This window comes from Xiphophorus maculatus, chromosome 6 (assembly GCF_002775205.1).
Source record: "Xiphophorus maculatus strain JP 163 A chromosome 6, X_maculatus-5.0-male, whole genome shotgun sequence".
NCBI lineage: Eukaryota > Metazoa > Chordata > Actinopteri > Cyprinodontiformes > Poeciliidae > Xiphophorus > Xiphophorus maculatus.
In genome coordinates this window covers 13,837,405-13,862,749 of record NC_036448.1, presented here as the reverse complement: position 1 = coordinate 13,862,749, position 25,345 = coordinate 13,837,405, and the positions used below count along the sequence as shown (strand labels likewise).

The window sequence follows — 25,345 nt, the reverse complement described above, 5'->3', positions numbered from 1 at the left end:
TGAGTCATAAAGGTAGCTATATCCCATGCTCCATTTAACAAGCTGAGATTCAAAGAAATGCTTTCAGTCAGGGTTTAAGTTACATCATATTTGTGCACCAAAAAGCAAGAACATAGCGCTTCCAACGTCATGTTTATGACATCTAAGTATCAAAGGAAAATCTGTGTCATTTATGGTGAGCCATTTGAGTTTGACATCAAGCAGTTACCAGACTTTTCCATCCCTGTCGGCAACAAAAACATGTCATGAAGGTAATTACTTATCAGTTATCTAGCTGTTATTTTAAGGAATTTATATTGAGCAATTTCTTTGGATGTAGTTTGTTACTTGTGAATCAAAAAGCATTGCTTGTGGTTATTTTTCTGAGAGTTTTTCTGTTTGGTTGTAAATTTTTATTTAGTTGAATAGAATCTGCACTTTCACATCTACTTATTAAAATTCCAGTAGATATTATAATTAATGTGTGTTCACAGATCAAAGTATGGAGGATCAATCCTGCCATATTTAAGAAAAAAACAAAAAGAAATAAGTTGAATGCTCACTGAATAAATCACTTAACTACTGAATGAAGGTGCCATTGAAATGCAACGAAATTAAAATTGAATTACTAATCAATCAAAAAATCAGACATGAATTAATATTTAATTTTTTGTCTTTAGCACTCACAATTTATCTCTATGTTATCATTCTCATTTTGCATTTTAATAACTCCATGTTTTTTTATTTTTGATTTGTTGCTCCTGTCATATTTATTGCCTCACAAATATATTTACAAAAAATTGTTTCATTTAAGAATATTAGACAGTGAAAACAATACAGCAAATAATACTGAGTAGCAATGTTACATGCTCACTGTGATATTGCTATAGCAGCCCAACTTAATTAGCATAACAGAAGTTAGCCATTCCTACTAGCATGTCTGGCTTTGGGAGTCTGATTTAGAAGAGGTTATGTAGGGGCAGTAAATTTGCAATAAATTTTATGTAATTTCTATAACTCTACACCACTGATTTCCAGCCCTTATCCTTGAGGTACACTGCCCTACATGCTTTAGCCTGTGGGTGTCCGATTCCAGTCCTTAAAAACTGGTCCCCTACCAGTTTTAGATGTGCCTCTGCTCACCCAATTCAAATGGTCTAACTACCTCCTCAGCATGTCAGCAAGTTTTACAAAGGCCTGGTAATGAGCCGTCATTTGATTCAGGTGTAATGAACCAGAGAAAAATATCTAAACATTAAAAGATATCAGCCATTGCTTTAGATGTTTCTCTGCTCTAACTCACCCGATTCTAAGGACTGCAGTTTAGTAAAGAACTGCAATCTTTTGCAGATTTTTTTTTTAATTACTCAAATATTGAAATCAGCAGCAGGAGCACAATTAAAACATGCAGGGTGGTGTGCATTGAAGATCAGGGTTGAGAATGTTCCAGACAGTACAAGAAGGAGGAACTGCATATTTTTGCCTCAGTCTTACTTACTTGATGTCAAGTCACTGTCCATGATATGGCGAGTAACAAAAATTTAGCTATTCAATTCTTTAAAGAATGAAAAGGTTTGTGTGTGTAATCTGTCTGCTTGTTACTTTTAAAAATCTTTTTCTTCTATATATAGATTTTGGAAAGGATTTAATGAGGGAAAAAATAGCCCAAATTCCTTGCAAATACTCCTAAAGCAGCACCACAAAATTAGTCATTTTGATTGAAAAAATAAAATAAAATCACAAAATGATTGCAAGACCCTCAAGGGACTGCAAAATACAAACATGCATGAGATCAAAAAGATGAATCTTTGAGACAACGCAAAGATTACCAATCTGTTTACTAATGCTCAGGTTTAATATCAATGGCAAAAGTTCAACAAATTGTACTAGTTTCAGCTGCCTGATGACCTTACGCTCATGGAGGAATTCAACTCATTATTTATGTACGTTAAGAAATACCCTGTGGAGTTATTTTGAATCAGCTAAGGGGTTCCAAGAATTTTGGGGCCAACTTTCTAAGTGTAGTGCTGGTTCAAATGTTCCTTCAACAACATCTAAAGCCTGGAAACAGGTGAATTAATCAAACAGATCAAAGAAAATACACATTAAGGTAAAGGTAAAGAACAGTTTTCATATAACCAGAAACACACTAAATAAAAAGTAAAATATCACAGCTAGAATATGAAAGAATTCATGCCATAAATAAGGAAGGATGTTTTTATTAGTATAAATTTTAATCTTTATTAGAATTGTGAAAGTGTCATTGGAAGGAGAAAACATGATAAAATCAATTAACATATTGTGAAAATTACAACGTGGGCTGTATAGTGGGTTTATATGCCAAAAGTTGTCAAAGTTCAGGTTTGTTTTGCCAAAAATGTCCTGTCTGTAACACCTATTACGAAAAAGATTTAAAGAAAAGGAAAATGAAAAATAAAGTTTAAAAAAAAGAGTATTAAAAACCCATCTCGGTAGTATCGCCTCCATTGTGCTGAAGCACAGAATTATAAGATTTAGTGCATTTCCAGAATATACAAAATGATCACCAAAGATGATGGTAATACAAATGTAAAATGAGCAAGTATTTAAAAGTACAATCAGTACATGTTACTAGAACTATTCTATCTATTTCACAAATTGTGAATTTAAACATTTTCTCCAGTTTGCACCAGAGCCACAGTTTCAGGATTTTCTGCAGACCCGACAACGACTGATGACTCTCTCTAGAGAAAATCCTTTCACAGTCCGGGGAACCGGTTTACTACAGGAGTGAAAAAATTAAAAAAAACATTGTTAGACACAGGGAAAAATAACAAGAAATAATAATTTACTTGACAAAGGAAAAAAAAAAATGCTAGCACGGGTTCAAGTGATATGGATAAATCATGTCACAAAATGTCAATCTTCTCAGGAGCTGGTACAAAAAAAATCTGAAATTGTACTGAGATTGTCAGAATATGTGGCAAGAAGAGAAAAAACTAAAGAAGTTATTAAATATTTGAATAAAAATATTTCTTAAAATATTTATCACTGATTAAACAGTTTACCTAAATATGTTGTTTCGGTCAAGGGAGGCTAGCCAGTAGCTGTAGGAATCAGGATAGTAATTACAGGTGCCTCTGCCGTGACACTCAATAAAAGGCACTCGGCGGAAATTTTCCATGCATGACCCAGGAGACATCAAGGGTTGGGAGGATCCTTCTGCTCCTGCTCCGGTTTGCTGGAAGATATAATAATTAACCAAAACTGAATATGGTGTCTTATGGGATCGAGCAATCCGGGAGCTAAAAGGTTTGCTTTCTTACCATTATAAATGAGTAACCAGTCCACAGGGTCTCCCAACCTCTGGGACATTCAGGTATCAGAGTGTTCTGGCTATGGAAAGCTATGATTTTGGAGGTTGTTTCACAAACTGAGCACCTAAATCGTAAATGAAAATGGAAAGCTGGGATGAGATAAAAGAAGTTTGAAAAACAACAAACTTCACTAAATAGTCAGCAGTTTAGAGGCTTAATTAGGTCTGATTTGGGTCCCCTTGAAAATTTCAGGGCACCATAGAAAATGTGTATTTAAATATGGCTGCCTACAAACCAAACAAGTTACACCAGTTCTGATTGGAGGAACGGTAAAAAATTCCAGAAAACTATTGTTAGACACTTAAAAAAAGATGCTTTGAAATGAACTGTCACTTTATTGCCCTTTAGGAAATAGCAATAAATTAGGTCATCATAACTAAAAGAGGAAAAACTTAGTTTGAAATAATAGAAAGCAAGTTCATGTGCTGTTTTATAGTGTATAAAACCTTCCGGTTTACAGTCTATATATTTAAGATAAACAGAAAACTAATATTTTTTTCAGAATGATGCTGTGTTGAATGTATGTGTATACTCTTGTCTGACCTGCTGATGTAGGGGGCAACTTTATCAGCTGTGACGGCAACCATGTTGGCAGGCATGAGCTTATCAGTGGACAGCCAGTAGGAATAGTCATTACGAGAAGCATAGCGGCAGGTATTTTCTGTATCGCAGAACAGGAAGGGCATGGTGGAGAAACGAGGGAGGCAGCTTCCCATTGTGCCTGAGAATTTAGAAAAAAAAACATTCAAGGAAATATTTTGTTGTGACCCAAGTGAAAACACAGATTACTATGATCAGTGAAGTACACATTATTTATGGATATGATGATCTTTATGTTCATACCAAGGTCCTGGCCATGAGCTCGCTCGTTTCCGTTGATGAAGAGGAGGGAATAACCAGAGTAGATGAGGCTGCTGCCATTAGGGCAGTCAGGGACCTTAATGCTCTGACTGTGCCTGGCAATCAGAAAACCATCTGTGTAATGCGTAGCTGCTCTCCCTGGCAAACCTCTTGGTCCTTTTCGACCAGGAATTCCTGGTCCGCCTACTTGACCTAAGGAGCATATTCCAGTACCATATTTAATTCAGGCAACTTTAATTGAAAACTTTTTAGGCTGGAACTTTAAGCATTTTCTATGTATGTCTGTGCACATTCTCACAGCTGGACCTAAATTAATAAAAAATAAAAATCATGATCTAGTAAAGTTAGCTAAACTTCAAGACAGGAGTTAAAAGAATGTGAATATACTCATTAATCACTTTACTAGGTCACACTGACAGTAAAAGGCTGGACCCTGTTTTACAAACAAACCTGGCAATCCAGTGTTTCCCTTGTCTCCTTTGTGGCCAGTGAATCCAGCAGGACCAGGAGGGCTCACTCCTCCTGGTCCTTTGACGCCAGGCGGTCCTGGGAGACGAGATGAACGTATTTCAATTTATTTATTGAAATACATATTTATTTATATTATTTAAAACAGATCCGAGCTAGTTTTAAACAATAGTGGGAGCAAGCGTTTAGGCACAACTGAATAATATTATAACATGACATAAAACACAAAAATGTCGATTTTACGTAATTCTTCACCCCTTAAAATAAACAAACATCTTAAAATAGATGCATTCATTTATTCACTGGACAATAGAATTATAAACCTGTTCACCTGGCGGTCCTAGTGATCCTGGTGGCCCCATTGCTCCTGGAAGTCCTTGATTGCCTTTAGGACCAGGTAATCCAGGAGGTCCTGGTTCGTATATCCTGTCAACAGAGCCCGGTTCACCTTTGCGACCTTCAAGTACACAGCAGGAGAAAATAAGTTATTTGTAGAAAATAAAAAAAGCACTGAGAACGGTACTGTAGGATGATTAGATTGAGTAAATGTCTTTCTACTAATGAAGGCTATTGACGGACCCGGGCGTCCAGGAAAACCTTTGTGCCCACGTGGACCACATGGACCTGGGCTGTATCCAGGATCTCCTCTGTCACCTGTTACATATAATTTGACAAGATTTTCAAGGAGTTAGTTTGTTCTCACAACCTCCTGCATAAACGCCACTTAAGTAGATATTGCAGACAAAAGCAAAAATGAAGTCTCATAAATCTTTTTTGTCTTTGTCTCCAGTATTTTAAGCACTAACCATTTCATCATAGTTGTTGGAACATAAATCATTTGTGCACCAGTATTCTTTCGCAGTGATAGATCACACTTTTATCTGCAGTTGAAAGATGATAGATTACCAAGGGGGCCATGTCTCCCTGAAGGACCAGGGTCTCCTCTTGGTCCTGGGAATCCACGTACACCAGGTGGACCCTTAAAAAGGTTTATGAGACAGAAAAAGTCAAAGATTAGACTTGAAGTCATGAAGAAATACTTTTAGTTACCATTTCCTTGTAACACATAGCAGGATACACAGAACATTTTCTAACATATTCTGGACTTTTAGAAAAATAAAGAAACACAAGTATTTGTTACATTTATCTAATAAATAAAAATACATGTTAATACACATTTTTAATTAAAGTTTATTGTCTGGTGATGAAGTGTTAATATCACTTACATATGGTCCTTGAGGGCCTGGATTTCCTGAGGGCCCACCAAAACCTGGGCTTCCTGGGAACCCTGGCTCTCCTCTGTCTCCTTTTAACCCTGATACTACGAGACCTTGAGGGCCTGGTGGACCAGGGTGGCCTGTATTAACATGAAGTGATATTTGTGTAAAACACAAAGATTGTGGACGAACATGGCATCTCTTCACTGAGAAATGTAGATAAGTCTAATTCTCCAGCTCAACATACTCACCTTGGTTTCCTGGGTTACCAGGGAATCCACCATCACCTTTAGGTCCTGGAATACAAGTCCCTTCTCTTCCTGGTAGTCCTGATTCACCAGGACGTCCAGGTAGACCTGGAATTCCCCTGTCTCCTTCTGGTCCTGGACTCCCTCTGCCGAACAAACCAGGTGGACCGATATCCCCAGGAGGACCTGAGTTAAAGAAAGAAAAAAACAAAACAAAAACAGCTGAGAAAAACCACTGACACTCATCAGCTGTTAATATGGTTATTTACAATGTTTTGGACTTGAAACAAATGTTAAAAACAAAACATCACATCTATTGTGTTCATTTAAGGCACCTTTTTGGTACCTTGAATTATTTAAATTAAATTATTAAAATATCCATTACTAATTGATGCATAGATTAAAAATCAAATATCCAAAAGGATATTGATTTCTAATTCAGTCAAAACTAAGAAAACATTACTTCAATCTGAATTAGTAAAAACACTGAACTGTCACATCATTGCATCATTTTATTGGTTTTATTTCTATTTTAATTGTTATTATTAGTTTAATCACTTTATTGTTTTGTCAGTAGTTTAGTTGAATGTTGCCAGTTTAGTGAATTTGTTGAGTAAAGTATTTTACTGTAAGGTTGAATTCTTAAAAACTCTTAAACGCTTGTATACTGAAGTGAGGTCTTCTGTGTTAATGCCATACACGTGTAGCATCTTGCTGATCAACTAGCATCAGTGCTGGACCTACAACTTCAACAGTTGTTTTAAAACCTTTAAAGCCAATAACTGAAACTGACCTATTAGTCTATTATGTTCTTTACAACTTCCCCGACTTGGTAGTTTCATCTGAATTACTGAATTATTTTATCAACTATTGCCTTTAGCAAATATTTATAGTTATTCGTAATCAAAACTAGACACCATTTGGGGTCCAACTCCACAAAATGGCAAATTCTCTCATCCCAGCCTATAATATACACTGTTGCTAATAAATAAGGCAAAAAGAGTGCAGCAATGCTCTGATCCTTTTGGAATCTAATCATAGTTCATCAATGAACCATAAGTAGAACTTTTCAACTATTGCAAAGTATGTATATTTTAAATGGAAAATTTTTAAATTATTTAATTCATTGACCTGTAACTCACCTGGTGGGCCTGGATCACCAGGTCTTCCTTGTACTCCTCCTATTATAACTGCCAGGGGAAAAATTTAATCAAGATTGAGCTTCAAAGGAAGCAAACTTGTATCCGGTGGAAGAAAGAGACTTAAAGACGGATTTTGTTACCAGTGTCCCCTTTTTGACCCGGTGGCCCAGGAATACCATCATGTCCCTGGCTTCCTTTTATACCACGTTCCCCAGTATGGCCTGTTGGGCCTGGAATGCCTGAGGAAACAAAAGTAAGGAAGGAACCAGCACCTTTCGAGATTAAAAGCAAAAAGTACTTCAACAAACAGAGGATGAACACACAAAGCACATTGAACGAAAGCAGATTAAAGGAACCCAGTCAGATGATTTATAGTCCACTATGAAATGCACAGTAATTGAATGTAGCTCCAATAATCATGGAGTTGCATGAGAAGATTTAATATAGACTACCACAGGTCCAGGGAAGTTTTGGATAGACAAAACTTCCCTGGAAGTAATGCATGTAATGCACGTGTAGAGTGCATTACAATAATCCAGACAAGACAAAAGAAAAGCCTGAAACAAATTCAAACCAGCTGACACAATTTTTAAAAGTAAAGTCAATAAATCAGAGTTTGTCCCAAAGTTTCTGATAGGCTATTTTTGCCAAAAGACCAAGAGACTCAAGAATCTTTTTTATCTTAAATAGATTTTTCTGGTGCAAAGCCAATTATTTCAGTTTTTTTCTTCATTGACTAAAAGAAATTACGATAATTTGTTTTGTCCAGTAAAATATAAGTAAAGATATATTTTACTAGGTCGGTTGACATCTGTGTTATTGTCGTGTCCTGAGGGTATATGACATGGTACCTGGTAGTCCAATAGGTCCTATGTGTCCTTTTATTCCAGGGGGACCATCAGAACCAACTGGACCCGGAAATCCTGGGGAACCTGAACCACATAATGGGAAAAACAAATAAATTACAATGAAGAAGATGAAAATTATTTAAGATACAACCACAATTTGAAGAAAAACAAAATGGACTATCAGGGGGGATTATGTATTTTAATCTATGATAGAATAAAATTAATATGTTATTTTCAATTATGAAAATATTTTCCATATACGGCCTCTGTCTCTTTCAGAATGGCCAACCCTTTCTGATGCTTGGTGCTTGGGTATGTGTTTTATTAAAGTAATATAAAGTTAAAAAACGTTGAGTTTCCATAATATCCCCCCTTTCAAAATAATAATAAGTGAAATTTGTCACAAATTACTTACAGATGGGATGGAAGGTGTAAAATCAACTTTATTTTAGCTGCATATTTGTTTTAATGTTATTCCGCTATCAAAAACATACCTGAGGTTCCTCTTTTATTATCCTTTCATGTATGTTTGAGGAATCCTTTAATTCCCGTGGCAACCATTCAGGGGTGCACTATACACAAAGCTCTTCCTTGGAGCTGACAGTTCCCAGCTTAGCTACCACCTCTCAGAGAACCCCTCCCCCTCGCCTTCTTCACACATCTCCACCAGAGTAGCAGCAGCAATTAGAAACCCGAGGTAGAACTACACATCTGCTGAGATTATCATACAAACTACTTCTTAATGCAAAGCTCCTAAGAACAGCTATAAACGGCATAATGGAGTAGCATTGTGTTTTGTAGGTGGAGTGTTAGAAAGAGCCGGAGCTTCCTTTAAGAGACACAGGCCAATTTCAAGGCATTAATTTGCAAAGTCTACATTTTATTAAGCTATGGTTGATAGATACTGAATTTTTATAACAACTAAAGGTGACATAGTTACTTAATTATGCTGTAAAATGGCACTATGTGGCTGGAAAACACATAATAACCCCCCTTTAGTATTAAAAATCAGTTTAAATAACCATTTTTTCCATCAGGTCCTGTGTTCCCCTTGGCTCCAGGGCTTCCTGGAACACCTACTTGTCCTTCAATCCCAGGTTCTCCTTTCTGTCCCTTGAGCATGACATCACTCCTGGACCCTGGTTCACCCTGGCATGTAGGGGGAGGGAAAAAAACAAAAGCCCACAAATTCTGTTTAAGTTTATATCCAGCTGCATATTTTTACTAAGCAGAACTAAAAGCATCGTCATCAAAAATCCTTGTTAAGTCATTAGTGCCTTCTGTCCAGGTGGTCCAGGTGGTCCGTACACATAGCTTGGTTCTCCAGCAGCTCCTTTGCTGCCTGTTGTACCTGGAACACCATCTGGTCCTGGCCTTCCGGGAATGCCAGGGTCTCCCTTCACTCCTTTGAGCCCTGTGGAAATTAAAACAATCAGCTATTCTGATATAACAGCAGCAAAAAACAAACAAACGGTAGCTTAACAGCCATTTCTACATTTTACAGTTTATCTAACAAACTTGTTGGACTCAACAGTGTTACTGCTCTTACTAAAACAAAATATATAACATTGAAGGAATATCACATTATATAAAATTGTCACATGCCAAACCAATTACTCTTAGGGGAGAAGTTTAGATCTTTCTGTATTGAACAAGAAATAATTCAGGGGAATGTTTATGGTTGCAACATGGGTGTTATTTACTGAAGATTTGGCATTTAAATTTTATTTTGCATTAAGGAACGAGCACATTTCTGCTTCTACTCGCTTTTATTTAAGTATTGGACTTTATTGTGCTGCTAACTTTATTTGACTAGTGATAGGATAAAATGTTAAAAATTCTTTGTATTGGCTTAGGAAGATTGTTTTTACGTTGGTATGTAAAACGTAAGCAGAGCAATAAATTAACTCTTATATGTAGAAATAGCAGAATATTTAGGTGATCTTACTCTTACTCTGCTATAGTAAACAGCAAAGAATAATTTTTTATGGATCCATTATTGTATGAATTGATGTGAGTTTCTTTCGGTTTTTGCACCTCATTAGGAAACAAGAAAATTCTTGCCATTTCTCTGTTTAAGTGAAATATCCATGAGGACTATAGCCAAGACATACAGTACAGACCAAAAGTTTGGACACAACTGTGTGTCCAAACTTTTGGTCTGTACTGTATATCTAGGCTTATATTTTTAGAAGATGGTGGTTTTAATTTGTCACATTAGGCACGATTCCTTCCATGGAGTAATTCTTACCAGGATGACCCCTATGACCAGAATCTCCCGGGGCTCCATCTGGTCCTCGCCTAACTTCAGATGCCGCTTGACCATCAACGCCAGGTTCACCAGGAGGACCTGTACTCACAAACAAACACAGGACAGATCAAGTCTCCAACCAGTGTGTTAAAATATTTGGGATGAAACAATGGTAATTAATAGTGAACCTCTCTGCCCCAGATCCCCTTGTGGTCCAGGTCTTCCTCTCTGTCCCTTTGGTCCAGATCTTCCAGGATCACCAGTGAAACCAGCTAAACCAGGATTTCCTAACAGAAATAGAACAAGAATAGTCTTCATATTCACATAGTTGAAAAAACTGATTTTCTCAAAAAATATGCTCACCACATCAACCATGTTTTATTCAACATCATCTTGAAAGTGTAGTTGGATGTGAAATTATAGTTGGAAGAGAATAAGTTATAATAAGGGAACCTGGCTCTCCGGGATCTCCTGGAGGCCCAGTGTAGATGCGTGTCGGACAAGGAAGTCCTGGAGGGCCTCTATCACCTGGATCTCCCACCATGCCTTGGGGTCCTTGTCGGCCTCTTGCTCCGTCTGGGCCCGGGTCCCCTGTAAAATGAATTTGACTGAATCCAACTTGTGAACCATAAACCAATCGCTACCAATATTTTGAAGGTGTACATCAAACATTGTGACTTTAACATTTGACTGATTGAAGAATGTTTGCATTTAATGCATAACACTTACCTCTTGGTCCAGGTCGTCCTGTATTCCCTGGTTTTCCATCTGGACCATGTCCAGATATACCATCAGGCCCACGGTCTCCTATTTGTCCTAAAAATACATTTTGATGTCAGGGAAAATGGGCGAAATAGCTCTGCTTTATATGCATTGTGTGTTTTCTACAGTACTTTAATGGATCAAGCATCCATATATGAAATAACATATGGAATCAACTATTATGCAGGCAAATATTTTTAGAATACATTTTATATCCTGTAACCTGAGGACAAACCCGGTTTGCAACTAATGACATCATTAGTTGTTTTTCAATTCCATGGTGCACAAAACACATCTAGGGTTAAGTCAGGAATAATTCTAGGGGGGAAAAAAGATGTCAAAGTACAGCATCAGACTGTAAATCCCAACACTTACAGCAAGTTGTCCTTCAGAGCTTGAGAGCAGCAGCCAACAGACACCTAGTGAATCTGGGAACCCATTCAACCGACTAGTAGAAAGGTAATCCAAGAGGTTAAAAGCTCAGCTACTGATTTTGTAGATTTTATTTGCTGGGAAGCTTATAGCAAACTTAGATGAGCCCTAAAAAGTTATGTTGAGTACATATGCATGTGCTACTTTTCAGGGGTTTTTTTTGGGGGGGTAAATAATAAAAACCCTATATTTTTCCTAATAAGAGTATTAAGCACAGGTTTGTGTTGCTATATCACACAAAATACAAACTTTAGAAAACATAAATCAAGCAGTTTGAATAGCCTTACAAGAGACTAGACCTGCATATTCAAAGAGAGAAATGGATAGCTAGAAAGACTAAGATAAAGTAAACCATCGTATTACCTCGTTCACCAGGCCAGCCATCTCGACCCCGAGATCCCTTCTGCCCCGGAGTCCCATGTGGACCCGGAACTGACAAACCAGAGGGTCCAGGACCACCTTGAAGGCCAGGAGAACCAAATCCAGGTAAACCTGCATTACCTTTCTCTCCAGGCAAGCCATTAGCCCCTTGGGGAATGAATGGAAGAATAAAATAATGATAACTATTAATAGAAATCTAAAATTAAAGGGTAAAACAACTACAAACAGGACATCTCATGTATTTGTCACATCTTATACATTACCTTCGTCTAAATGTTCCACTAAATGACTCTAGATTCATATAGATTTACCTATATGTCCTGCATGTCCATTCTCTCCTGGAAATCCTATTGGTCCAGGTAAACCGATACATAAATCTTTGGTACCAGGAAGCCCTGGAGGGCCAACAGAACCTTTTCTTCCTGTAGGAAGAATGAAATAATGTGAAAAACAGATAAATGCTAATCTAAAAAAACACACTATTTGTCTGCATCAAGACGTCCTTATCATCATTGTACTATTAAACTTTAAATTCTTAGCTACAATTACCTTTTTCTCCTGGAGGCCCAGATTTGCCAATTATTCCAGGACTTCCCGGAAGACCAGGGATTCCAGGATCGCCGGCTGGCCCTGGAGCTCCATTTTCACCAGGTGGTCCCGGAGGACCTGGACGACCAGGGTGTCCATGGCCACTGTCACCCTAAATGGGGTAATTAATTCCATGACTAATTATTTAGTTAACACTGTAGAAGCAAATAGCTACATTAAAGAAAATCAATACCTTACATATAATTTCAGCTTCTTACTTGCTAAATCTTTTAGAGCTTTAGGCCTTCCTGTTTCAATCATGATGTAGGAAATATATATCCTCTGTTTCTTATCCTTAAAAACCTAATGAATTGTTTAGAGTGTGACTGTCTACTTCTATACAACAAACACCATCCTGTATGTTTTCACTGAAGACTTCTGACCTTTTCTCCTGGGGCACCAGGAGGGCCTGGAGGACCAGACTGCCCAGGAAAACCCCAACCTGGAGTACCTGGAGGGCCAGCCAGCCCCTTATCACCTGAACAATCACAGAAAAATAAACATGGATTATACAATAACAAAATACAATTTTTGAGTATAAATGTGAGAAATTGTAAATCCCTTGTGTATTACCTTTCTGCCCTTGGGGTCCTGGATTTCCAGTAAGAATCAAGGCCCCTCTTTCTCCTTTTTGTCCTGCTTTGCCTGGATTTCCAGGGACGCCGGGTACTCCTGGAACACCTGGATGAGTTTTTTTTTTTTTTTTTTTTGTCAGAATATAAGCTATTAAATATTCTGTTGTAAAAGTGGAAATAGTGAAAGCCCAAACTATGCACTCAGACAGCCAGCTAGTTGACCGTGATTACCTGGACTTCCTTCAAAGCCAGGCGGTCCTTGAAATCCTTGTGGTCCTGGTGGGCCTTTGGTATGAAAATGACCAGATTCCCCTTTTTGACCTACAAATAAAATGAAGGAAACTTGAGTACTTTTATGTGATTGGATTTTAATGTAGATTGAAATGACCTTTGTTTTCACACCTGGAATTCCAGGTACTCCTGGCAGGCCAGGTACACCGGTGTCTCCTTTGGTCCCTGGTGGTCCAGGAGGTCCATAACCCGCTGGTCCAGGGTAGCCAATGGGTCCTTCTTTCCCTTGAGGTCCTGGTGAACCAGGAAGCCCAGGGTCTCCTACTCCATGGCTTTGGCACTAAGTGAGGGAAGGAACCTTGTTAGTGTTTCCAGATGGCCCACAATTTTGGAAATACCAAAAATCATATAAGATCTATGGTGAAGAAATTGTCCTAATTTTTATTTTTTTTACCAATTCTCCAGGAGGCCCTGGAGTGCCTTTACTTCCTGGTAAACCCAGAGATCCAGGAGAACCATTTGGACCGGGTCTTCCAGGGAGTCCTGGTTCTCCTTTATCTCCCTTCAACCCTGGAGAAACATTACTAGATGGCTCTCCCTTTTGTCCCAGCTGGCCTGGTAATCCTGGTAGACCTATAGGCCCCTTTAGAATGAAAAGGAAAAACAAAGAAACATTTGATCATACATTGTACAATGACATTACACTAGGATACAACTTGGGTACAGTCTGCAAATTTTCTGGCAACTAAATTTTCTTTGGTTGACTGTTGGTATTATAACAAAGTTCAAGTGATGGGGAGGACAGCAACTAAGCCACACAGTGGTAAGCTTAATGTAATCATAGTGTAAGGACAGTAGATGCTCAGGAGCATAGAGTGCAGAGGCAATACTTAAAAACTGTCAAACTTCATGTGATCTTCAAATTAGCCCAAGAAGAGAGCACAGTGGGCATTTATCACTAAATGCAAAGGACTTGTTGGTGTTTTGTAAAGCATGCCCCTACAGGATAGGGCAGTGGACACTTGTTCTCCCTGGTAATGTTTCATGCCTCTCCATCTTTCAATCCAGTGAATGTGTCAAGGTTTGGCAGTTGTCTGGACTGGACACCCTTTTCCACTGGGTGTACTTAAACTGGCTCATTGCTCTATGGCCAGACTGGCCATGGAGCAATGAGCTATGAGACAACTTTCACCAAAGTAGTGCAGGGAAAAGCCTTTCATACTGAAGAGTCTCTATAATAACATTTAGAATCATGATGGAAGCAGCAGATAAAACATAAGCTTAATTTTACTTATTACAACTTCAGTTTCTAAGGCTTAGGTCTAAATCCTAGGTTCAAGGTAATCATCCCAGTGGATCGCTTCACTTAAAGAAATATAAGAAATTCTTGCATATACAGTACAATAGTAAAACATTATTTGTATTTCATTTAGTTATGTTTTTGTTTATTTACATATGTATTTGATGCAAGATAATTTGGACAATTTGACACAACTTTGTAGTAGAATTTTGTCCTCGGCGAGAAAATTCAAGTGTACCAGCAACAAAGTGACAGATAGTCGAAGCATGTAGATTCACAGAAAATAAATATGTAAAAGCAGAACTAAGAATAACCTACTGTACAGTAAGGGTTAATTTACAACACAATGCAGTTATTGAAAACATCATGCTACAAACTACAGAAATGTGCAACTGAGTAGTATTGCACTGTAATTGCAAAAGTTAGACAAACATCATATTAAACCCCTTCGGTTAAAAATACTTTTGTTTAAGTAAAAACATAACATATAACAAACAAATTTGCAATGTGATTATGATGCACTTTCTTACTGGAGGCCCAGGTAAACCTGAAGGACCTGGAAAGCCGGGATCCCCCTTTTCACCCCGTCCTTGATTAGTGCCTGAGTGACAGTGGACACACACACACACACACACACACACACACACACACATATATATATATATATATATATATATATATATATATATATATATATATATATATATATATATATATATATATATATATATATATATATATATATATATATATATATATATATATGTATATATATATACAAACCGGTTTTTCAAGTTTTTCAAAGATGTTTCAAATAATGATTCATACAGGATATTCTGGTTTTATTAGGAGACAAAATATAAGCGTGTCTTTTTGTGTGTGAAGTAAAGAACTATACCAGGAAGGCCAGGTGGACCTCGGAGACCTGCTGGTCCTGAAAGTCCCGATGTTTGACACTCATAACAGATTTCCCCTCTTTCTCCTGTTATGTTCAGCAAGTGGGAAAAAAAAACAGTGATTTACTTTCTATTAATATAACTTTTTAACCACTTTGGTAATGATACAACTCAGCATTCTAGCAAAACCAATATAGTTGATAATTAATGAGTAAAACAAATGTGTTACCTGTATCTCCAATATACCCATTATTCCCCGTAGGTCCTGGTAAACCTTTAACTCCCTTGTTCCCAGGGAGACCCTTAATGACACAGTCAGCTAAAAGTTGCTCAAAGAAAGAGTTCATTAGCTTTGTGATCACACAAAAGCATTTTGGTCACACTTTATTTGACTGGTTGTGAATAAGTCTGTCATGACACAGTCATAAACATGACATAACACCTGTCATGAACATGAGTAAGTCTTCATGAATATTTATGACTGTTGTCATAAAGTGTCATTCGGTAAATCATGACACTTTTAATGTCAAAAAAGTTGACATTATTCAAAATGTCTTTGTTATGACAACTTGACATTAACCAAGACATCATGATCTGACATAAATTTGTTATAAAAGTATTACTGATTAAATTTTAAAAATTAGGTAGCTTTATGTTATTAAAGCTAAAGTAGCTTCTGCGTTTTTGGTTAATATTACTCAGAGGACAAATGTTTTTAAAGTCTTTTTTTTGTTTGTTTTTTGTACTTACTTCCATTTACAAAGCGTCCTGGTTTGCCTCGGTTTCCCCGAGGCCCTTGATCACCAGGATCACCATTTAGCCCTGGAGGCCCCATGTGAATACCCCCAGGGTCCCCAGGGTCTCCTTTATGCCCCTTTGGGCCTGGGAAACCACGTTCACCTGGTACATAAATCCCAAGTGCATAACCTACATAAACACAATATGAGAATTGGAAAAAGAAGATATTTTGAATGTGACAGTAACTGCAGCCAATGCCAACAGTGAGATAATCTGTTGCTCATACACACCTGGAGATCCAGGGAGCCCTGGAAACCCTATAACACCTATGGAAATAATATTATTTTACCATTTATAAACTTTGTACAATAAAACAAGCATTCATTTGTAGTTTTAAACTCCATACCAGTGCAGAAATAACATTGTTCATAATCTGTCATAAAGCACAATGAACGGATGGGATCGACTAGATAAAATAGCAAAATGGACAAATGTCTTTTTTGTATTTGCTGATTTGTCTGCTAGTTATATTCCTCTACCTTGGGTCCCAGGGAACCCAGGAAGACCTGGAGGGCCAGGATCTCCAATGTGTCCCTTGAGTGATTCGAACGTAAGTATCTGAAAACAGCAGCACAGAGAGAATGTCTGAAGGTTTCCGAAATTAGAAAATTACAACAGATTGTTTTCTCATTATGCTAAAACAACAAATGTGAAAGCCAAGCTACTGTAGAAATATAATTTTTAAGGTCTTAATGAGCATGAACAAGTTTGATAACAATTGTGCACAATATATATGCACAAAAAGTGAATATTGGTATAAACTCACGTTTTCAGGTGGACCAGGTAGACCAGATGGACCAATGTTTCCCTTTTCACCCTAAAAAGACAAGAGACAATCATAACATATATGAAGGTAATTTACTATGGATGGATGGTTGGATGAATGGAGACTGACTAACCATTCTTCCTGGTGGGCCTGGATGTCCTGGCTCTCCTCTGCGCCCCGGTCTTCCCTAAGCAGAGCTGCATTGTATTCAAAACTTGCAAAGCACAGATAAAACAGTGAAGCATTTTTTTTTCATGCATAAACTAAAGTAGTGATTACCCCGAATCCACGATTTCCAGGTTCACCGTCTTTTCCTGGCTTTCCCTGTAAATTATACATACCAACATGGACTTACTGAGGTGTGCTTTAACTAAATAAAACTTTGAACCCTTGTGTTGAAAAGCTATGTCCGCACAAATAGTAGCTGACATAGATTACATTGTAATTTAAATGCATAGCAATTTTAAAATGTGCTGAAACAGATTTGTCCATCAGAATGGGAGCCTTACTCATCGACTCTGAAGCATTTCCACATCATACGTGACTTCACACAGAACCGAGTTGATTTGTATTCACTGTATTAATTCATTTTGTAGCGACAGACAAGTTAAATGCCAGCTCATGTTTATTTCACGTTTTGTTGGGGGAATTTGAAGGGGAAGAAATACAATCATGGTGAAAAGAAAGAACAACCCTTACAAATCACACAGATGTGATATATAAAAATATCTAATATTTTTCATGTTCTAAAATTATTAAGAACTAATCTCAATTGTATAAAACCTCACTCTACATTATAACAAAGTCAACTTGGAAAATGTGAAAAACTGATGCAACAAAGCTAGATAAAGTGCCTTAAACTTTTGAAAGTTGACAGTATTTATTTCTACTTATTTTACCATAAATGCCAGTGATGAGCAGGCAATTGAAGTGTGTAATCTAATCTAGGCAGAGGAATTACGTCTTGCTAAAGCAGCAGAATTGAATAAAAAGGCATATGCTGCACTGCTGCCCTCTGTTGGTCATATTATTTTCTTATTTTCTGACGCGTTACAGGTCAAAAATGAAAAGTAAGTTAGACAACAGGCTATATGGAGAAAAACATGTTAACACATTTTTATCCTCACTTCTGGACCTGGGTTTCCTCTGTCTCCCTTTTGCCCTTTTGTGTGGTACAGGCTCTCAGGATCTCCCTGAGGAAAGATTAAGCAAAGGCACAAATGAAAAAGTTGCATAGTTCTAAAACAATCAGATATTTCCAAAGTTCTACGGGCAGAGATGAACAATTTCACAAATTCTAGAGAGAAACTTACAGGTTCGCCTTTGCATCCTTTGTCTCCTGCATCACCTTTATCTCCTTTTAAATCCTAGTGAACACAAAAGAACTGAAGTTAACCTGCAAGAAAAACACCAGCTTAAATATATGAAACCGTAGATGACCCTAAAGAAAAACAACAATCCACAGTTGTTGTGGATTGGCAGTTTAGGAATATCCTTTTGACTTCAAAACAGTTTTTTTTTTGGTTTTTAGTTCTAGAAAATAATTTTTCAGGATGTCTGCATTTTGTATTTTACCTTCAGAAGACACAAAACTGTACTGGTTACTTTCCACTAGAGAAGATGGAACAGCTGGTAAAGGAATTTTTGTTTAATTTTATTTTTATTTTAGTGTATGGAACTCCAAAAGGGATGGCAAACCCCTTTTTGTCATCCCTTTTTGGCACAAACTGCGTAGTCTGTGATATATTTAACAGATATTATGTACATCTGCAATATTTCAGGTTTTATCAGCCCAACTGTGATGTTTTTGGTGGGGTTTTTTTGCTTTTTGTTTTTTTTTTTTTTTTTTTTTTTTTACAAAAAGGGAACAGCACAGCATTATGCTGAGGATAAGTGAAAAATTACTTCTACTATACCGTTATTGACAGGGTGCCGGTAAAAAAGTCTTTAGTCCTGCCTGGAGGCCCAGGTAGGCCTGGGGGTCCTCGGAAACCCTACATCAGAAAAATGAATTTTAGCGATATCTGGTCATCATAGTAAGGTATAAAAACAGAAACTACCTTCGGGCCTCGAATTCCTGGAGCTCCTTCCTGGCCCTGCAGAATGTGTGCAAGACTTTGAAGTTTGTTTTATAACATTCACATATTGTAAACTCCATCCACATCCCAAATTTAGGTACTCCGCTCTATAGTCACAAACATCCACAAAAATAAGCACATTCCAAGACGGAAAGATCTCCAAAGCTATTCCATGCAGCTGTGAGATGGGAGTGCATGTTAAAGTTCCCACAACGTTACAGTTTTTGTTGTCTATTATGAAACAATTGATCGGAACAGTTCATAAACTTGGTAAGAAGATGTATTGTTTGAAGATAATATTTGTTTTGTTTCATATTTTAAATGTTTTGGCACAGCTAGAGTCCAAGCCAAACAAAATGTTTCAGTTTGACCAGGAGGGGGCCTGTGTGTTAACTGTGTTGAAAATGACAGTAGCATAAAAGCAATTGAGAAAACCTGGAAAACTAATAATCCTTATTTCACTGCAGGCATTGCAAGCAGTGCTGTTGAACTAGTTATTAAAAGCTGTTAAGCAAATTATATGCATTTCTTCAGTCTTTTTTTCTATCAGGCTTTCCTGACAATTTCTCCTAAATTGAACAATTTCTCTCATGAACCTCAAGCTTTACTGATGATCATGTTATGCCATTAAGTTTTTTTTAATGTTTGTTGTAAATAAGTTTGTATCTTGATTTTACACAATGCTGTGACCAAATTAGAATTGCAAAGAGCACATGCAATAAAAACATAAAATATACACATTCAGCGTCTGATCCTCATTTACCTCACTTACTGTAACTGTAGATTTAAAATGCCTGTAAAAATCGTGTATAGTTTTGCCTACAGAAAGGTTGTAGCTTTTCTGAATCGAACACTTCCAGAGTGAATTGTCAAAAAGAAAACTTTACAAATTCACTAGACAATCTTGTTCAAAAACAATGGTGTCAGGTCTTTTGTCAGTGAAGACACTGACACTTTTATTGACATGAATACTTGATTGTGATTAATGGACACTCCATTTTGAGCAAATGGCACTCTTTTAAAAGTTATCACCAAGGCTTTGCAGTTAATTGTTTTGAGAAATGTACTCGCTGTTGTGCAAATGTAAATGCTGATGTGAGAAATACACCAATGAGACTGAGAAAAACTGTAATGCAGATAAGTGAACACTGCTACGGGAAACCAAAACCACAATGGGTGGAAGTTTAGTCTCTCCATGGTTGGACAAAAAATGATAATGAGAAAAGAAGTACAAATAAAAGACTCTGCAGCTGTGGCTTCTGGTTCTATTGCAAATACTGAGCAAATATTAACACATTTTTAATGAGTGTAACTTATTTAATGCATGCATACCTTGGAGCCAGGAGCTCCAGTATTACCGGCAAACCCCTGAAACAGAAAAGGTTGGATTAACCATTGCATAAGAAAAAAAGAAAGAAAGACAGACAGACAAAAACTTACAGGAGGACCCCTTAGTCCAATGTCCCCACGTAGTCCTGTCTCACCTGATAAACCTGGAGAACCCTACATATAACAGGGGGGATAAAAAGAACATAAAAAACATTTTACATGTCTGAAATAAATAAAGATTTAATTTCGTACATTTCATTATTCAATATTTTGATTGATTACAATGTGGTTCAACCAAAAGATTTCTATTTTATTAGCTTTAGTGTTTAATACTATTGTTTATAAAGTTACCGGTCTTCCATCTTTTCCCCGTGGTCCTGGTGGCCCTGGCATTGAGTGAGCTGTTGTCTGTGAGTCACCCTGACAGACAGACAAAAATATTCACATGGCTCATTTAACATAAAACTTTATGCATCTCATTTCCATTTTATTGTTTTAGGTTTAAAAAAGATATATATGGATCATTCATTCTCTTCCTTTTTTGTCTGCCTCTTATGATTAAGAGACGAGACAGATTTGAATTTTAAGTGGCCCTATGTGGGGTCTCAGACAGTGTTGAACTCACAATCTTGAATATATTGAATTATGTTTATTTCCCAGAAGGACCATTGAGTAAAAACGTTGGAGGAAAGGAGTGTTTCAGTGGTGGAGTCAAAATGCCCAGTCATGTTGACAGACAGCAACTATTACTTAAATATATGAGACCACATATAAAATAGGTAATTAGATATACACAAACTGCATAGTCTGTAGATCCAAAACATAAACACACACAAAAATCATCAAAAAGCTAAAAAAAAAATTGCTATTCAATCATCTTTATGCATTCGCTCAACACTTTACAATAAAGCTTTAACATAAACAAATGCCTTGATGTGTACGAAGAAAACACAGACTTGTGGGATAAAAAGCGGGGAAAAAGGAGAAGAGGAAAATCTTCAAAAAAAAAAAAGTTATTGGTCTCACATGGGCCTGATACAAAATTAGCTCAGGGAGCAGGGGGAAGCAGCGACGGTAATTGTGCTGAATCATGTTGTTTGTTTTTTTTATGGCTCTTCAAGATCCTGCAACTCCTAAAAGATAATTATTCTGCAGCAAATTTGCTGTTTCACCTTTCATGAATAAAAAAGCACTCAACAAAGAGCTTAGAACAGCATGCCCTACCTTAGGACCAGGCTGACCTGGGGGCCCCTGTAAAGTAAAACAAAAAGATACAAAAAAATACTGAATATTCATCAACGTAGAACAGTCTTCTACCCCAATGCAGAAGGTATTGGAATTTACTCCTTACTCTATTTCCATCAATACCAGGATTTCCTTCAACACCTGAACGTCCAGGGTCTCCCTGTGAGTACATTATTTTGTCAAAGTAAGAAGTGTATAAACAAAAATGTGTAGAGAATTTATATTTTCCTCACATCTGTTCCATTGCAGCCTGGATAACCTGGGGGCCCCAGAGGCCCCTGTAAACCTGGAACACCCTATGAGAAAAAGTTAGCAAAAGTTAAAAGGCAAAATGGATGTATTTTACTGCAGGACACATAAGGTAAGATTTTGTACATTAGAAACACATGAGGAAACTAACTGGTAAGCCATGAGATCCAGCAAATCCCTCCTTGCCGTCTGGTCCCTGTAATAACGAAAAGAAAACTATATTACACTCTAGTGTTAAGGACAACACCAGCAGCTCATTTGGCTGTGAAGTGCAATCATGTTACCGGATCGCCTTTTGTTCCCATTGGTCCATCAGACCCAGTACTGCCCTTTCAAAGAATGCAACACATAATTAATCTTAGATATCCTGAAAGACATGTTGCTAAAAGTGTCACAAAAAAGTGCAATTTATCACCATCGCTGGCCAGTTCACAACCACTAAGCGTCAGAAGGAGGCAGAATAATAAGAGTGTGGTTGAATTTCTACCTTTGGTCCTGTTAGTCCAGGTTGACCTAAGGATCCTGGGTGCCCCTCCGGTCCTGGAGGACCTGGATCTCCTGGAAAACCTTTCTCTCCCTGTGTGTTTAATGAATGAGTGTTTGTGAAAAAATACAGAAAGTTAAAACTAAATAAAAGCCTTTACATGCATGCACAAGTTTATTAGTGGTTATTTAAAGCAACATTGTAACATTCAGAAAGTTATATATAAGTTACATATCGTTATATTCAGTTACTTCAAACTGAGGGACAATTCACAGTTATGTGAAATAATAGTCTTGAAATTATTTAATTCAGAAACTTATTTAAATAAAGCCATTAGCCGTACAAATATGAAACAGCTGACAGAAATAAAATGAAAGTATGAATAATTTGCCTTGAATGAAATATATAGCTATCCAAATATTTTATGTTCTCTCTGCCTGCATTTTTTAAATCTTTGTTGATTTATATTAGGTTTCAGTCAGTTAGTGCATACAGGATTGGACAGTGTTACTACATTTCCTCTATTTGAACTTTTTTCAAATGCTCCCATTTTGTTAGGATCTCAGGTTGTTTCATAGCTTAATTTTATGTATTATTTTGTATTAGTTTCTTATTTTGTTGAGATCAGTCTTGTTCTCAATCTAACCAAAATAGATTAGGAACAAGGTCAGTCCTTTCTCAGTGATTCTTGTTTTCTGTATTTCTTGTCTAGTTATTCCTTATTACTTTAGTTTAATTGTGTTTCTTAGGTCTAGTTATTCTTTAGCAATATATTCATTTCCTAGTCCCCTTCATATTCTCTGTCTCTCTCTTTCCTCAGCCTGTCTGCTCTCTCCCCTGTTAGCTCATCAGCCCAGGTTTTTGGTTCCAGCATTCACCCTCACACTATTTAAACGCTTCTCCTGTCTACACTCCTTTGCTAGTTCCTCCTGTTAAATCCTGTCACATTCTGGTTTCTTCCCCATCAATATTCAGCTTGATTTTTGTTCCTGGTTTCTGTTTTTGTTCTGCTCTGGCTCTTTGTGTTCCCTGTGATCTTTTGTAATTTTTAAGTTTTTATTAAAGAACATTATCTATGATCAATGTTCCCTGCTGCTGTCTGCATTTTGGGTCCACCAACAAACACATAATGACATGTTTCTTAGTTCTCGCACACTTGAGGTAAAGTAGTAAATTGGACTTCGTTCTACAAACACTGCGCACACATAGAGTATGTCTTTCTACACAGAAATATACACAAAAAATCCATCTAAACAACTATCCATAAGATATGCCTGAACTGCCAAGCCCGGTCATGTCACAAAGAGATGGTAAAGTTGGCTTCAGTAAATAAGTATTTAAACAAAAGAATGAAAAATGAAATGTTTTCTTTAAATCAAGGGTAAAAGAAGCAGTTTTTACTTTAGAATTGTTCCTTGTAAATTTCAATGAACTTACCCTGTTGCCTTTTACTCCTTTACAGTGGCATCTTGATTTTCCATTGCATACACACTGTAAAGTAAATAAATAAATAAAAGTATTTAATTTTAAAACATCAAATATCAAGAAAAAGAAGAACTCCTCAAAGATTTTCTCTTATTTTGGTGTTCAAGTTGACCGTCACTGAAGAAAATGTCTCGATTTGAGTTAGTCAGTGTTGTACTTAGAAAAAGTTCTAAAAAGTACCTGTAATTCTGCTGTATGGTGCAGCCAAATATAATTGGAGATGGTTTGATATGGGTAAGCTTTCAGTACAGTATAGTACTAATGAAGGAAGAACAGTTCTTCAGCCCTAAGAGTGGTTTATTTACATTCACTTTAATTAATTCAGTTTATTTTGGGCATACAAAATAATTAAAGGATGAAAATAATTGCACACCATAATGTCTTGCTTTGGCAGTCCCTGCTGCTATGTAGGAACAATATACTGTAAATATATTGAAAATGAAGTTTCAAAATTGAAACTTGACAGTTTCAGAATTGTTACCTTATAAATCAAGTTATTTAAATTAAATTATTATTATGTTTTTTTTGGCAAATTATTTAGTTATCTTATCAAAGTTTTTGAAAAGACAACTGAAGGGAAGTGTACACGCTAGAAGTGCGTCAAATTGGCATTTGCAAAAAAATCCAATTTTATATGGAATAGAGTAAGTAAAATTAAATGCACTTACAGATAAAACACAGCTCTGCATATCCACACTAAAACAGCAATAAATACACAAGTAATCGACTGGTACTACTCAAGATAAACAATAATTTAGGAAACAATTAAATAAATTACCCCGACAAATTAAGTGTAGAAATGGACTGTTTAAAGTTACATCAAAATTTCAGAAAAGTATCCACTTGTAGGGATAAAACTTTTAAGATACTATTACTGCTACGACATCTGTGTACTTGGATAAATCCACCACAAACCATAATCATAATCAAACCATAATAATTAAGCATAATTCAGCAATGAGCACAGCCTGTGTAATGTAACATGAGACAAAAAGCAAAGCTAAGTATAAGTTTTACTCAAGAATTACTTTTTGCATGTGGTTACACAGTTTGAATGATGCATAAATATTAAAATAAACTTCATACACGGAAACAAACAAACACAAAAGTAGGAAACATCTTACACTTTTTCCTTCAGTGAACTTCAAGATCATTGCAAAGAAAGTCAGGAAAACTATGATCACTCGTGTTCTCATGATTTTCCTCATCTTATTCACATCAGTCCCTGATTAAGGTCCAACGTTCTTCAAAGGCGATGAATGTCGTTTTTGTGGTCCTCCTTTGCAATCAGATTTCACATCCTACTCTGTCCCCTGCAACACTTTAGATGCTTGTGGATCATTGCTGCAGTGAAATCACAGTTTAAGTCGGTTCAA

General features: G+C 36.8%; 1 protein-coding gene across 1 annotated transcript; it reads right to left on the bottom strand.

Moving 5' to 3' along the window:
- Positions 1–2,211: 2,211 nt before the first annotated feature.
- Positions 2,212–25,340, bottom strand: LOC102237153 (collagen alpha-5(IV) chain-like). The gene is made up of 52 exons (XM_023336029.1): positions 25,094–25,340; positions 23,922–23,975; positions 22,488–22,577; positions 22,285–22,329; positions 22,152–22,196; positions 21,985–22,047; positions 21,858–21,911; positions 21,731–21,757; positions 20,858–20,926; positions 20,618–20,680; positions 20,510–20,545; positions 19,160–19,195; positions 19,016–19,093; positions 18,413–18,466; positions 18,227–18,292; positions 17,379–17,423; positions 17,233–17,286; positions 17,100–17,150; positions 16,813–16,891; positions 16,564–16,599; positions 16,286–16,462; positions 15,765–15,854; positions 15,538–15,621; positions 15,170–15,240; positions 13,794–13,982; positions 13,511–13,679; positions 13,340–13,429; positions 13,107–13,214; positions 12,917–13,011; positions 12,495–12,645; positions 12,257–12,367; positions 11,928–12,092; positions 11,100–11,186; positions 10,824–10,961; positions 10,559–10,657; positions 10,371–10,469; positions 9,397–9,533; positions 9,142–9,268; positions 8,123–8,203; positions 7,412–7,510; positions 7,272–7,319; positions 6,133–6,315; positions 5,891–6,021; positions 5,571–5,643; positions 5,244–5,318; positions 4,996–5,121; positions 4,647–4,742; positions 4,179–4,388; positions 3,879–4,056; positions 3,285–3,399; positions 3,027–3,199; positions 2,212–2,740 (listed from the first exon to the last, which is right to left on the bottom strand). Exons 1-52 carry the CDS (start codon positions 25,175–25,177, stop codon positions 2,662–2,664), a joined length of 4,983 nt encoding a protein of 1,660 aa, XP_023191797.1. The 5' UTR covers positions 25,178–25,340; the 3' UTR covers positions 2,212–2,661.
- Positions 25,341–25,345: the final 5 nt, after the last annotated feature.